At 52.6% G+C, this 12,523-nt stretch overlaps 1 protein-coding gene across 1 annotated transcript in view; it reads right to left on the bottom strand.

Annotated features, from left to right (window-relative positions):
- The window catches only part of PKD1 (polycystin 1, transient receptor potential channel interacting), an 89,402-nt gene that overhangs the window by 23,536 nt on the left and 53,343 nt on the right, over nucleotides 1–12,523 (bottom strand). The window contains exons 15-21 of the mRNA XM_051631717.1: nucleotides 8,695–12,320; nucleotides 7,636–7,782; nucleotides 5,224–5,367; nucleotides 3,766–4,045; nucleotides 2,103–2,319; nucleotides 1,590–1,740; nucleotides 462–614 (exon numbers count right to left, since the gene is read on the bottom strand). Of these exons, the coding sequence (XP_051487677.1) occupies nucleotides 462–614; nucleotides 1,590–1,740; nucleotides 2,103–2,319; nucleotides 3,766–4,045; nucleotides 5,224–5,367; nucleotides 7,636–7,782; nucleotides 8,695–12,320 (4,718 nt within the window). The remainder of the gene's footprint in view (nucleotides 1–461; nucleotides 615–1,589; nucleotides 1,741–2,102; nucleotides 2,320–3,765; nucleotides 4,046–5,223; nucleotides 5,368–7,635; nucleotides 7,783–8,694; nucleotides 12,321–12,523) is intronic.

The raw sequence follows: 12,523 nt of genomic DNA, 5'->3' as shown, positions 1-12,523 counted from the left end.
AGACATGATTTTTGAGCTTTGCAGAGACTGAAGCAGAGAAAGGAGAAGCAGAACAGGGAGTCTGTGGGTGAGAGGCAGTTAGTCTGTCCATCATTCCCAGGACAGCCTCCTCCCACCCAGCAGGGCTGCAGACCAGGGTGGTACCTGACTCCAGCCTGACAGCAAAGATCCAGGAGGAAGAGCCCGCCAGAGAGAACTGGCACCCACCAGACCCAGGTGGGTTACACAGCTGGGCTCTGGTCACCTTGCCCATCTGACAGAACACATTTGGCCACTCCTGAACCCATGGGCAGCAGCCCCAGCACCAGGGAGCTGGAATGTCTACCCAGCAATTTCATGGAAGTGAATCCCAGATGGGTCTGGATGTGAAGGGACCTTAAAGATCATCCAGTTCCAACCTCCTGCCATGGGCAGGGCCACCTCCCACAAGACCAGGCTGGAGGAGGTGCTGGGGAACATACCGTGCACTGGGCCAAGGCAGCAGAGATCTGCTGGATGTCATCAACTGTGTTCACCTTCAGAGAGTTCAGGGTTTCCGTGATGTTGTTGCGAGTCCAGATCCGGAGTTCAAATTCATTCCCAGTCTCAGGTTCCAGAAGCACGGAGCGCTCGTACTGGGGGGATAAAATCAGGTGGAGTGAGGAAATGTATCAGGTTGTTTTGGAGGATGATGAGCTGTGCTGAAGTCACCCCCTCCCTGTGCTCTCTATCTCCCTGCTTCTGCTCTTCCCTGGAGGAGGATCTAATGAGCTGGTTTTTCAGCAGAACTGCCTCAATTTTACTTTTGCTCTCCAAGCAATTATTTTAACAGCCTCCCACTTGACAGCTAAGTAGTCCACCAGTGTGCAGTTCTTACGCAGCTAAGCACAGTCCTGTGCATGGGGGATTGTCCCTGCCTGGCTTCCAGGCCTGCCAGAGGCTCTTATGGGGAAGGAAAGTGTGAGCACAGCCTGAAATCCCTGCCCTGCCTGTGCGGATGCAGGCAGAGGGACTGGGCCCTACTTTAGGTAGGCATGGAAGTGAATGCTGCCAGCAGGATGCTGCTCCTGCTCTGTGGATTACAAGCTTTGCAGGCAGGCAGAAGATCTTTCCAGCTATGCAAGCTCAGCAGCCAGAACAAGGAGATAGATCCCTTAGCACCCAGAGCATCACCTGAGCAGCTACAGAGAGTTTCCAGCCCTCCTGAGATGGATTAGGGGAAACATGAAGGAAGAAGGAGAACTTAGGATAAGATTTCTGTTTCTAAAAGGAGTGTTTAGACTTGAGGCTGACAGTAAGGAGTAGAAACTACCTGACCTTCTGGGCAAAAAAGCAGGCTGCATGGGAGACACCCAGCCACTGTCTCCTCTGGGACCTCTGCTTTATTTTGCATCCCCGCTGCCTTCTCTGGTCATTGTATCTCTGGAGCTTGTTACCCTTTCTGATGCATGAAAACAGCTCCAGCCCTGCTCCCAACGTGTAGTGACTTACATGAAGAACTGCAGCATCAGTCATTTCCCTACATCGCTGTACAAAACCTGGCTAAAGAACATCGCTGGCAATTGCAAGGCCTTCTGGAGGCTCCTCTTGGGCAGAGGGTGCTGCTTTACCTCATTTAGGATGGTGATGAGGGCCAGAGAGTACTCAATGACCTGCTGAGGGTCCGCTTGTTTCACTAAGCCCTGGAGCACAGTGTCAGTTTGATTGTAGAGCCAGTGGGAGAGGCTGGGGAAGCCCTCGGGCAAGCTGATTTCCACGGAGCTGCCAAGGGAAGAGGCACCGGGTTATGTGGAGGCTGCCAAACAGGGCTGGGGAGGGGGGCAGAACCTGCCCTTGAGCTGGGGAGGAAGGCGAGGGGGGAAGCAGGTGGTCAGGGAAGCAGTAACTTATGGGAAAGGACACCCCGTTGAGTGATGACCCACACAACTGGAAGTGTCTGTACTGTCCTTCTGCTGAGCCCCTCCTCACCTTCCTGCCTGCAGCCTCTTCCAGGAGGGAAAGGCTTCACACCCAGGACCTGCTGAGCCCCCCGGGACGGGGACCCAGTGGCCAGGCCGTGGCTGTGACCCGGGAGCTGCGCCGGGCAGCGGCGGCAGGCCCAGCCTGCCGGCCCTGGCTCTTACCGGTTCACGGCCACCACGGTGGCTCCCAGCTGGTCCTGAACCAGGACGGACACGGACACCAGGAAGCCGCTCTCCTGGAAGCCGGGGGGCAGGAAGGCTCCGTGCTCGGCCCGGCTGCCCTTGTAGACGCAGAACTCGTGGTGGTGGCCGGCGCGGCGCCGGGCGGCCTGCAGGATGTAAACCAGCGGGGCCGCCGCGTCCTCTGTGTCCCGCCAGCCTGCAAGACACCCGGGCTGAGGGGCAGGGACACGGCCGCAGCCACCATGCCCAGCCTGTCCACCAGAGCTGGCACTGCCGGGCGCTGCCCCTTCCCTCCCTGCTCAGCCCCTCCACGCGGCATCTCCCCTCGCTGCCCCAGCTCGGGCAGAGGGACAGGCTGTCCCCACCGTCAGGGACAGGTTGTGCCCATCATTTAGGGACAGCTTAAGGACTGCACCAAGCTGAAGGGTCTACACTGTAAAGCTCTGATCCTCTTTGAATTTTTCTGAGGTTTAGGTGCTTCTGCCCAGGTGTTCGGGTTGTGTAAAGTCTAAAGGGATTTGTGTAGAGTTCACGAGCAAGATAAAAATGGGAACATCTCTGCTGGGGCTGGGAGCAGCACTGGCCCAAGCCCTGTGAAGCCTGACATTAGACAGAGGCTCAGCACAGCCCTCAGGCAGTTCAACATCTCAGGAATGACTGGGTCTGGGATAAAACCTGGACAAAGGTTTCCTTGGAGCTGCCAGGAATTATGGGGAGTCCTGTGGGAGCCAGGCAGTTGGGACATTCACTGCGGGTCGGCCAGTGAGCAGCAGTGAAGGTGCTGGCTCTGCCAGGGCTCACTGCACTGGACAGGCAACCACCAGGTCTGTATCCCGTGCGCTTCACTTCAGCTTCAAAACAATCACTAGGAGCTAAAATTCCCACCGCTCCATAGAGGTTTGATTTCATAGTTATTCTGGGTAGCTCAAAACATACCAAAGTTACAACCATATCATGCCAAATACACTTCTGCTTCTCCCCCAGCTGAAGCTGAGCTTTGGTGACCAGCCTCCCAGACCAGAACTCAAACCTCTTCTGCAGCATGGCTTCCCAGCACTTGTGCACAGACAGCATTCATCCCCAACACTCATTTGGCGAATTACATCGTTTTCAGAGGCACTTATTCCTCGGCCCAAGGCTACAGGATGTCAGCCAGGCCACTTTTCCAAAGCTAGACTCATTGCTGTCTCTCCAGCTGGTTGAGAAGGTAAGTGCTGATGGGAACATCCAGCCCACATGGCAGAGGAGGCCCCAGTACTTTGTCTTTTGACCCTTCCCACAGCTGTGTGACTCAGTTTTGGGCACCTATCTTCTTTTTACTGCATTGAAATACCAGTTTCTTCTGCAAGTATTGGTCTGGCCTGGTTATCGCCGTTCAGTTGCATGAATTAGGATTAAAAGAAGTGCCTGCTCACTACCAGGAGTTTTAGGGCTCCATAATTTGGGCAGACAAAGCTGCTCATGTTCTAAGCTCTGGGGATTAGAAATGGGAAGATCCAGTTCTGAACTCAGCCCTGGCCAAGAGCGTCCTGTGGTAGGAGCTCGGGGTAAAGAAAACATCTGTGGGAAAGAAGATCAGCTGGGAACACACCGGTCAGGAGAAATGTTTGCCCATGAGGAGCTCATGCCTGTGCCCCCTCACCTGAACACTCAAAGTGCACCTTTGCCATCAGGGCCCTGAGGGGCCCCTTGGGGAACAGCCGGCAGGACCCTCCAACGGGTGGCTGGTTGGGGAGCAGGTCGATGGAGGCGAATCCTTCCTCCCCAGTGGTCAGGTCGGTGATGTGCAGGGTGAAGGTGTAACCCTCCCCGTCCCGCAGCGCCCCTTGCCTCAGCACCAGGTTCATGCCTGTGTCACCAGTGGAGGTCGTTGTTTTGTCCAGGATGAGAGTCTTGTTTTTGAAGCTGTGCGCCGCCCACCTCTAGAGACATGCAGAGGAGAAAGACAGGAGAGGTTTTGTTTAAATCCGAAGTTATGTCCTTAAAATGTTTTTAGATTGAGTCTTTTATAAAAAGCAACAGATTTCTAGTGGGAGCGTCTGCCAAGCTTGCAGTTGATAATTCAGCTTTAGTCTTGTATGCTACAGCAACAAGAACTGGAACCTCTCCAAAATGTCTGGTGGGAATATTTCCACTGTGAGATCTACTTCAGTCTCTGGGATTACATCACCCTCCGACAGAATATTTCATAATACAGAATACAAAACACAGGAAATAAATTAAGTACTGGAGGAGTCTCCACGGGATACCATGTTTTATATACTTCAAGCTGAACATGTCCTGGATAGTGACTGTTAATAGCACAAATGTACAATTGTGATACCAAGTGAATGGTGAGACAGTCAGTCAGAAAATGCCCTGCAAGAACACGGGCGGTTTGCTGGGAGTGATCCAGACCTGCTCTCACAGCAGGACTTCCACTGCTGCCACCTGCTTCACTCCACAGGTTGCAGAGATGCTGTGCAGTGGAATCTGTAATTGGAGGAGAGCATGAAGGACTTGGGGGATCAGAGGAGACTGAACCACCTCTGCTCCACCTCTGCTTGAGCCAACAGAGTAACAGGCAAGATGCCAATCAGCAGGAAGAAGGAAATACTCCACAGATCTCTTAGAGGGAAAGAAAAAGTGGCATTTCTGTGAAACAAGCTGGTCACTCATGGGCTTGGATTGAAAATGACCCAGCAAAGACTTGTCCTTGAGTAGGTCAAGACACTGATGGAGGACACAGGCACAACTCAGGGCAAGGGAAACCTCTGGACATCTCACAGGAGGTTCAGTGGTTACTGACATGGGGAACCCGCTTCACAGGCTCTCCTGGCCTACTTCATGCTGCTGAGACACAGCAGGGCACTGCAGGGGAGCTCCGCACAGGGCTCTGTGATCAAGACACCAGTATCAGCCAGCATTCTTCATCCCCTCCACCAGACCCAGCCTGCCACTGCATTTAGGCTCCCAGATTATTTCTCCTCCTCTCTATGGCAGTTTAGGCCCAGGACTTTCCTTCTCACACAACTCTTCCCACCCTGTCCTCTCTGAATCTCTCCTTCCCCCTGAAGTCCACCAAAGGTGAAGCAAAGCCCAGCATTGCTGATGACTTTACCCCAATCTTGGAGTCGTTGTGGCAGTTCTGGCAGGTCCCCTCCAGGTAGACATAGGAGCTCTTGCTGACTTCATAGACAGACTGAGCCTTGCAGGAAACACACTCCAGGGACACGATAGGGACTCCTCCTCTCTTGATGAATACCTGGGAAAGCAAGAGGCTCCATCAGAAGACCTGAGACAAAAATACCGACATCTAACAGGTAACAGACATACCAGCACCTGGCTCTGCAAAGAGGAATCACTCTACAGCAGCTCAGTCTGTGCTAAGGAACCAGCAGAAAGGGATTTCCAAAGGATTTCAGGTCAGACTTAAGCTACATCACTTTTCTTACACTGGCCAGGGTGAGTTCTTCTGTCACTGATTTTCAAGAGCTACCCAAAGCCAGGCTGGGCCAATCTAGGTAAATCTGAATTTACTTTATTTGCACGTTCTGACAACACAAATCACTTTCAGAATGTCTCCCTGGTACCCTGGGCTGAATCCTCAGCAAGTCCTGCTTGTGCTGTCGGTGGGGATGATGCTCACTGAGCCATCCCATGACAGCTGTTCACCCTATGAAAATGGGATCTGAATTAGTCTGGAAAAGAGGAGCAGTCTAAGGGGGAGGAGGAAAGGCGCCATTACAGCACAAACCAACCATCTGGTGAGCACCTGCCCTGGGAAGTGACTGCAGCTCTCCTCTGTCTTCTGTGGGCCCAGCTCTTGGCCCTGCCTCTGCAGCTGTGGAGCACCTGCCCGGGGGGGGTCACAGCAGATCTGCTGTGGGTTCCTGTCCTCAACTCAGAAAGTCTCTATATGGGACGAGTTTACAGACCAGGGTAGCAGAGGGCTCAGGGTGAGCCAGGGAACCTGGGTTTATGGAAGATGATCCTGCTGTCTGCCCCTCCCCTGCTCTGATCTACAGAACTTGCACTAGAACCACCTGCCACGTTTCAGGACCTGGCCCTCTGGCCCTTGAGTGCATTGCCTGTGCAGAACCATCCCCATTTCTAACACCACCTCTGTCCCCCAGAGACAGCAGGGATGGTAGAAGCAGCCTGAAAACCCAGCTCCCTCAGTGCATCAAATACATCCCACCCTGCAGCCTGGAAAACCACCTTTCCAGAGAGCAGCATGTTCTCCCAGGCTTTTAGTTCAGAACTACATCTACCACACCTCCCCAGCAAAGCACTCGGACTGAGGAGAGCTTTAGAAGCACGGGTGGCTCAGACACAACAGCTATTGAGCCCTGACCCCTGTACTTTGTCTAAATTCCTTGAATCCCCCAGGAAATGAAGCTGTCCAGCACTCAAAAGAGCCCTCTGCCCTGGCATAATGAATATTCTGGATTCAAACAAAGATGGTAATGAAGACATTGTTTAATATGGCAGACTTCTAAAAGAGGATAAATATTCCCCAGCACTGAGCTGGGGAGCACTGAAGCTTCATTCATTCCTACAGTATTTGCAAATTTCCTGCAAAACTGGAATCACTGTTTTGTGCTCATGCATGGAAACCAGATAGAACGGAATGTCCTTGAAAGACTATCAATTTCATATTTTTCTTTTTATCCTCCAGCTTTGGTTTAAAACCCAGGCAGTAAGAGTTTCCACTTTCAGACTAACTACATCTCTAATTGCCAAATGCACCAGGATGAATGTTTCTGACATAGCCCATCCCTGCTGTCGGGCTGCAGACGCGCTCAGCGTCAGGCTTAATGCAGCATAAACAACATGCACTTAAATAAATCCTCCCTTAAAGTCAGAAGGAGGGAGGAGAGGGATTGTTGACAGTAAAATGAAGTTACCAGCCCTTAGGAAGCTTTCTATGGGCAAAAATCAGGGAAGTGCCTGGTGTGGTGACAAGTGAAGACCACAGAACTGCAAAGAGGGCTGGAAGAGGCACAGACTCCGGGCTCCTTCGCTGTCCTGCAGCAGATCTGTGGCCACAGACTCTCAGTCCCAGGGACAGTGGCCAGCACGGCCCTGGCTGGGTCACTAACACAGCTCTGAACAGAGAGGGACTAACACAAGGCCTAAAGCAAGGACAAAGCTAAAAGGACTTGGCGGGACAAGCAAAAAGTGCTGCCCAAGGTAGTGTAAGGTAAACAGATCACGGAAATACCAGTGACTGTTCCTGCCAACGGCCTGGATGGGATCTGGTCTGGAGCCCCCAGCCATGCCCTAAGCTCTGCTTCCTTCACCTTCCTTCCTTCCCCTCCTCTTCACCAGCACAGCTCGGCTGAACCAGCACTGCACTGGTGGGGGCTGGGGATGCAGCCAGGACAGCCCCCATGTCTAGGCACTGTCCTGAGCCAGCAGCACACTCCTCTAGAAGCTTCCTCAGAAAGAGGGCCACGGACCTGCAGCACAGCTGAGCCCAGCTCCAGGCACAGGAGGACAGAAAGCAACCGCTGTCTGTGGTACGTACGGTTTGATTTGTTGCCTCGGGGCTCATACCCTCCTTCCTGACGGTGAGGTCGAACGTGTACTCCACATCTGCTTCTAATACAGCTTTGGAAATTGTGACAATTCCTTCCTTGGCACTGAAATTCAGAGAGCACCCTGCAGCCGAGCTCTGCTTGCAAGGAGAAAAGAACTTTCAAACCCTCCTTGGTACGGGTGCACGTCGGGTTAGTCCACAGCCAAAACATTCAGACCCACACAATGTCCCTGGTTCAGATCTTACTGTGCAAAGTCACCACTGGGGGGGGAGACATGGGGGGGGTGTGGACAATAAAGCACATTATCGTGTTCTTCAGGTTAGTTAGCAGTGCTTGGAATAATCTTATATTTCATCTGAGCTTCATGTTCTTATTTTATAGCAATTAATTCTTCATTAAATAGACTATAAACATTACTAAACAACCCCAAAGGTTCACATTAAACTCCAAAGTCTGATCCACTCACCCTCCACAGCTTTCTCTTTTGAGGTAAAGCTAGAAAACAATGACTTTACAAGCAAAAAAGTCCCACATTCAATCAAAAAAATGTTCTGGATGTTGACCTCCTATCAGAATTTGAAGGGCAGTTCTCCCTTGCCCTTCTGCCACTGGAGGGTCAGACCACTTAAGTGTGTGAGGACAGTGACCATGACTTGTGGCCACTTGACTCCTCCAAAGTCTAATTTTGGCCCCTGCTAAAATCAGAGACACTGAACTGCTGATGGGAGCAGGACCAGAGCCCTCAGCTCCTGGGCTGGAACCAGCAGCTCTGTAAAGCTTCCAGGTTATGGAAGCAGTGACACTGAAACCATGAACCAGAAGCCAAGTACAAAGGAAGCAGCATGTGAATGCCTCAGCTTCCAGTGCCAGCACCTCTGCCCTGCCCAGGGGCTGCAGCACTGGGACACCTTTGCAACCCTCCTTCTGGAGCAGCTTTGTTCAAGATGCTCCCAAAAGCTCCCCTCAACATCATTTCAACCCTGACACATTTGTAATGGAGCCGACGTGCAGCTGGGGCTCCCAAATGACCACAAAACTGCTCTTACCTTGGAGGAGGAGGTACAAGACCATTCGTACAACAACGGAGTCTGTTCACCATCATCCAAGTTCGGGTCATAGGATTTCTCCCCATCCAAGATTAAGTCCTGAGTGTTGGACCATACCCGGTATGACCCCCCATCAATGATGGGGACCAGCTTACTCGGTATCACAGTTACATTGGCAAAGATTCTTTTGGACAGTGGGGTGTCTCCAAAGGAGACAATAAAGATGAAGCAATAGTTCCCAACTTCCAGGGCAAGCTTTGGTATCACCAGCTGGGGCCTGTTCACATCAACGTTTGGCAGATGGATCCGGCTGGAGTTATCCAAGTTCCACATGCAGCTGGGTGCTCGGTAGATCTCCCACAGGTGGGCTGTCTGGTACTTGATGCACCCTCGGAGGTCAATCTGTGCCTCCAGGTAGTTCCTCTGCGACCGTTTCATGACGACCTGAGGGGGCAAGGCCAACTCCACCTCCGGCTCCTCGCACTCCAGGACTTTGACAGTGACAGTTAGGTGGGCTATGAAGAAGCTGATGAGATTGGTGGCATTCACCTCCACGAGGTAATCCCCAGGGCTCAGGTAAGAATAGTTGGCCACTGGAACCCTGGTCATTTGAGTGGAAGAGCCATCCCCAAAAGTCCACAGGAACTCAACACTCCTGCTGCTGGGCACCACTGCTGCTTCAAACAGCGCTGTCCTATTGACAAAGGCATTGGAGGCAATGAGGGAGACTTGCACTATGGGGTCTTGGACTTGGATGGTTCTGGTGATATTGACACCTCCCAAGTCATTGAAGGCATGGAGGTGAATCTTGAGCAGCCCTGCAGCTTCTGGAGTGTAGGAAACAGTCTCTCCTGACACAGTGACCACGGATCGGCCTTGCTCTTTCCAGAGGGAGAACTGCCAGGAGAATGACACACGGGAGCCACTTCCCACCTGGGCACTGAAGTTCTTCTCTGTGCCCGTGGCTATGCCTTCCTCACAGCAGTTCAGGAGCCTGACATCGTGGATGGCCTCCAGGACAGAGATGAGCACCTGGGCATGTGCAATGCTGATCTGGTTCTGCACTGTCACTGTCACCAAATAATCACCGCTCTTGGTGAACTCGTGCGTGTACCTGGAGCCATTGAGCTCCACAGAGTAGTCCCCACTGATGCTCACCAAGTAACTCACAGAGGTTCCTGACAACATCCTGATCACAAAGGTGACCCTTTCCCCTGGCTCCACCACCTTCTTGCTGGCAAGAACTTCCAGTCCTTGAATCCTGTCCAGCACTGAGATATTCCTGCTGGCCAGGGCCCAGCTGATGTCGTTCGAGGCGTTCAGATGGACGGTGTAAAACCCCGCGGTGGGGAACAGGACTGCCACGGACTGCCCACTCAACGTGCCATTTGGCACCTCCCAAAGCCATGCCACTTCAGTCCCTTTCTGCAGCTCCCCCTCAAAGACCACTGTGGAGCCTGATGAGACGTACCTGCAGTCCAGTTCTGCGGTCCCTATACTCAGCCCCTCGATGACCTCCTCCACACAGATATAAATTGTTGCATTGGTTGAATCCAGCTTGTTTTCTGCTCCAATGACAACCTCTATCACCCCAGGGCTCTGGAAGGAGTGTACGATGAAGGGCTCAGAGGTGACAGGAGAGAAGCCATCCTCCAGGTACCAAACATAGGTGATGCCCGTGCCCCTGGTTACCGTGGCACTTATGTTAACAGAGGCGTTAATAGCAGCTGGGTTAGGGAAGGCATGAGGCTTCAGGAGACCAATGCTTTCAACAAACTCCAGTGTCCTGTTAGCAGTTGCATAGCCCAGCATATTAGTGGCTTTCAGAAAGACAGTGTAGTTTCCAGCTTCTAGGACACTATAGGAGAAGGTCTTCCCAATGAAGGTCTGCACAGTATTGCCATCCCTTTGGGCCACCCAGCTGTAAGAGATGTTTGTTCCCTCTCTCACCACTGCCTGCAAATGGAGTGTTTTGTTGGTTGGGAAATACATGCCCTCCACCAGGTCACTGCTAGCCACCTGCAGACCCTCAACCTGCTCCAGGACGTAGACATAGATGCTGTCCTGCAAGGAGCTGATCTTGTTCTCTGCTGTCACGATGACATTGAATGTCCCCACGGAGCGGAAAGTGTAGGAAATGGTGGAGGAGCCTTGGATGGGAGTGCACCGGTCACAGAGGATCCACGAGTAGCGGGTGGCAGTGCCAGCCACAAGTGTGGCCACAAAGCTCACCGACCCGTTCAATGGCACCACGGTCCTGCTGGCATTGATGGTCAGCCCCTGGAGCCGACACTTCACCGTGACGTCGATGGTGGTCTCATTAAAGCTCACATCATTCTGGCCCATCACACTAATGGTATAATGGCCAGTGCTGTTGTAGGAGTGGGTAGCACTTTGCCCAGGCTGCGTAGTGCCATCTCCAAAGTCCCAGCAGTAGCTCACTTTGGTCCCATTCATGCTGGCAGAGAACAGGTAGACCTGGTTCAGCTCCAAAACGTCCGTCCCATTATATTCAATCTTTGCTACCCCAACTGGTTCCTGCACTTCCACAAATGCTGTGTCATTGTTGAAAGAGACATTGTTGGAGACGGTCACCGTGACCAGGAAGACCCCTGTGTTCTTGTAGGTGTAGGTGACTTCAGTCCCACTCGATCTAGTGGACTCATTGTTCCCAAAATCCCAGCGGTAGCGGTACTGGTAGAGGGGCAGGGCACTGACCTGGAAGCTGCTCTCTTCACCGAGCCTCACAAACTGCTTGGAAGGGAGAAGGGTGACATTGACAATCTCTGGCTCCACACAGACACTGGTGAAGTAGTGAGCCTTGTTAAACCTGCTGGAGAGAGTCAGGGAGAGGGGGAACGTCCCGCTTCGGGTGAAGTTGTGCATCACCACAGGGTCCCCACTGACGGTGACGTTGGACGAGCCGTCTCCAAAAGTCCAGTCGAAGATGTATTCAGCAGGACTCCCCGTCACGTAGGCAGTGAGCTGCACGTCGGGGTGCTCAAGGATGCAAGAAGCAGGCTCTATTTTGAGCACTTCCAGGACGAAGATCCGAACAGGCACGGTTTGGGAGACGGAGTTGACAGGATTCACAGCTGTCACATTCACAGTGCAGTTGATGTCCTTTACGTACGTGTGCTCTACCACAGGCTCCTGACTCCTCAGCACCGTCCCGTCCCCCATGTCAAATATCCAGGTGATGCTGTCCCCTGTCAGCACCGAGGCATTGAGGGTCACAGAGGCCCCCAGCTCTGCTGCCTCCTCTGCAGAAACACGGAGCCCAGTTATCTCTTCAAACACTTGGTAGCACTCGACTGTCTCCACGCTGCTGACAGTGTTGTTGGCTGTCACGGTGATGTTGTACACCCCCCTCCTGGGGTAGCTGTGGGTCACAGTAGGCTGGCTGGCTGTGAACTGTGAGGACCCATCCCCAAAGTCCCAGGTGTACACCACACCATGAGGAGATGGCAGCGGATCGGCTCTGAAGGTGACCGGACGGTTCACAACTAAAACATCCTCCTCTGCTTCCATCTTCACATCCATCAGGTAACTGTGGATCTGAACTGGGGTCAAGTGGGTGAGGTTCTCAAACTGGTTTGACACAACAACCATCAGGATGTATTCACCTGCATTGGAAGAGAGCGGAAGAAGACCAGCCATGAGGACATGGTGCTGAGGGACAGGGGGTAGTGGTGGCCTTGGCAGTGCTGGGTTAACAGTTGGACCTGATGATCTTAAAGGTCTTTTCTAAGCAAAATGATTTTATGATGCTATGATGTATTAATGCAACAGCTTCCTCAGTGGTGCAAGGAGGAATTACAACCAGGCT

The sequence above is a fragment of the Apus apus genome, chromosome 14 (genome assembly GCF_020740795.1).
Source record: "Apus apus isolate bApuApu2 chromosome 14, bApuApu2.pri.cur, whole genome shotgun sequence".
Taxonomy (NCBI): Eukaryota; Metazoa; Chordata; class Aves; order Apodiformes; family Apodidae; genus Apus; species Apus apus.
Note: the sequence above shows the minus strand (reverse complement) of the source record. Positions and strands in the feature narration are given on the sequence as shown.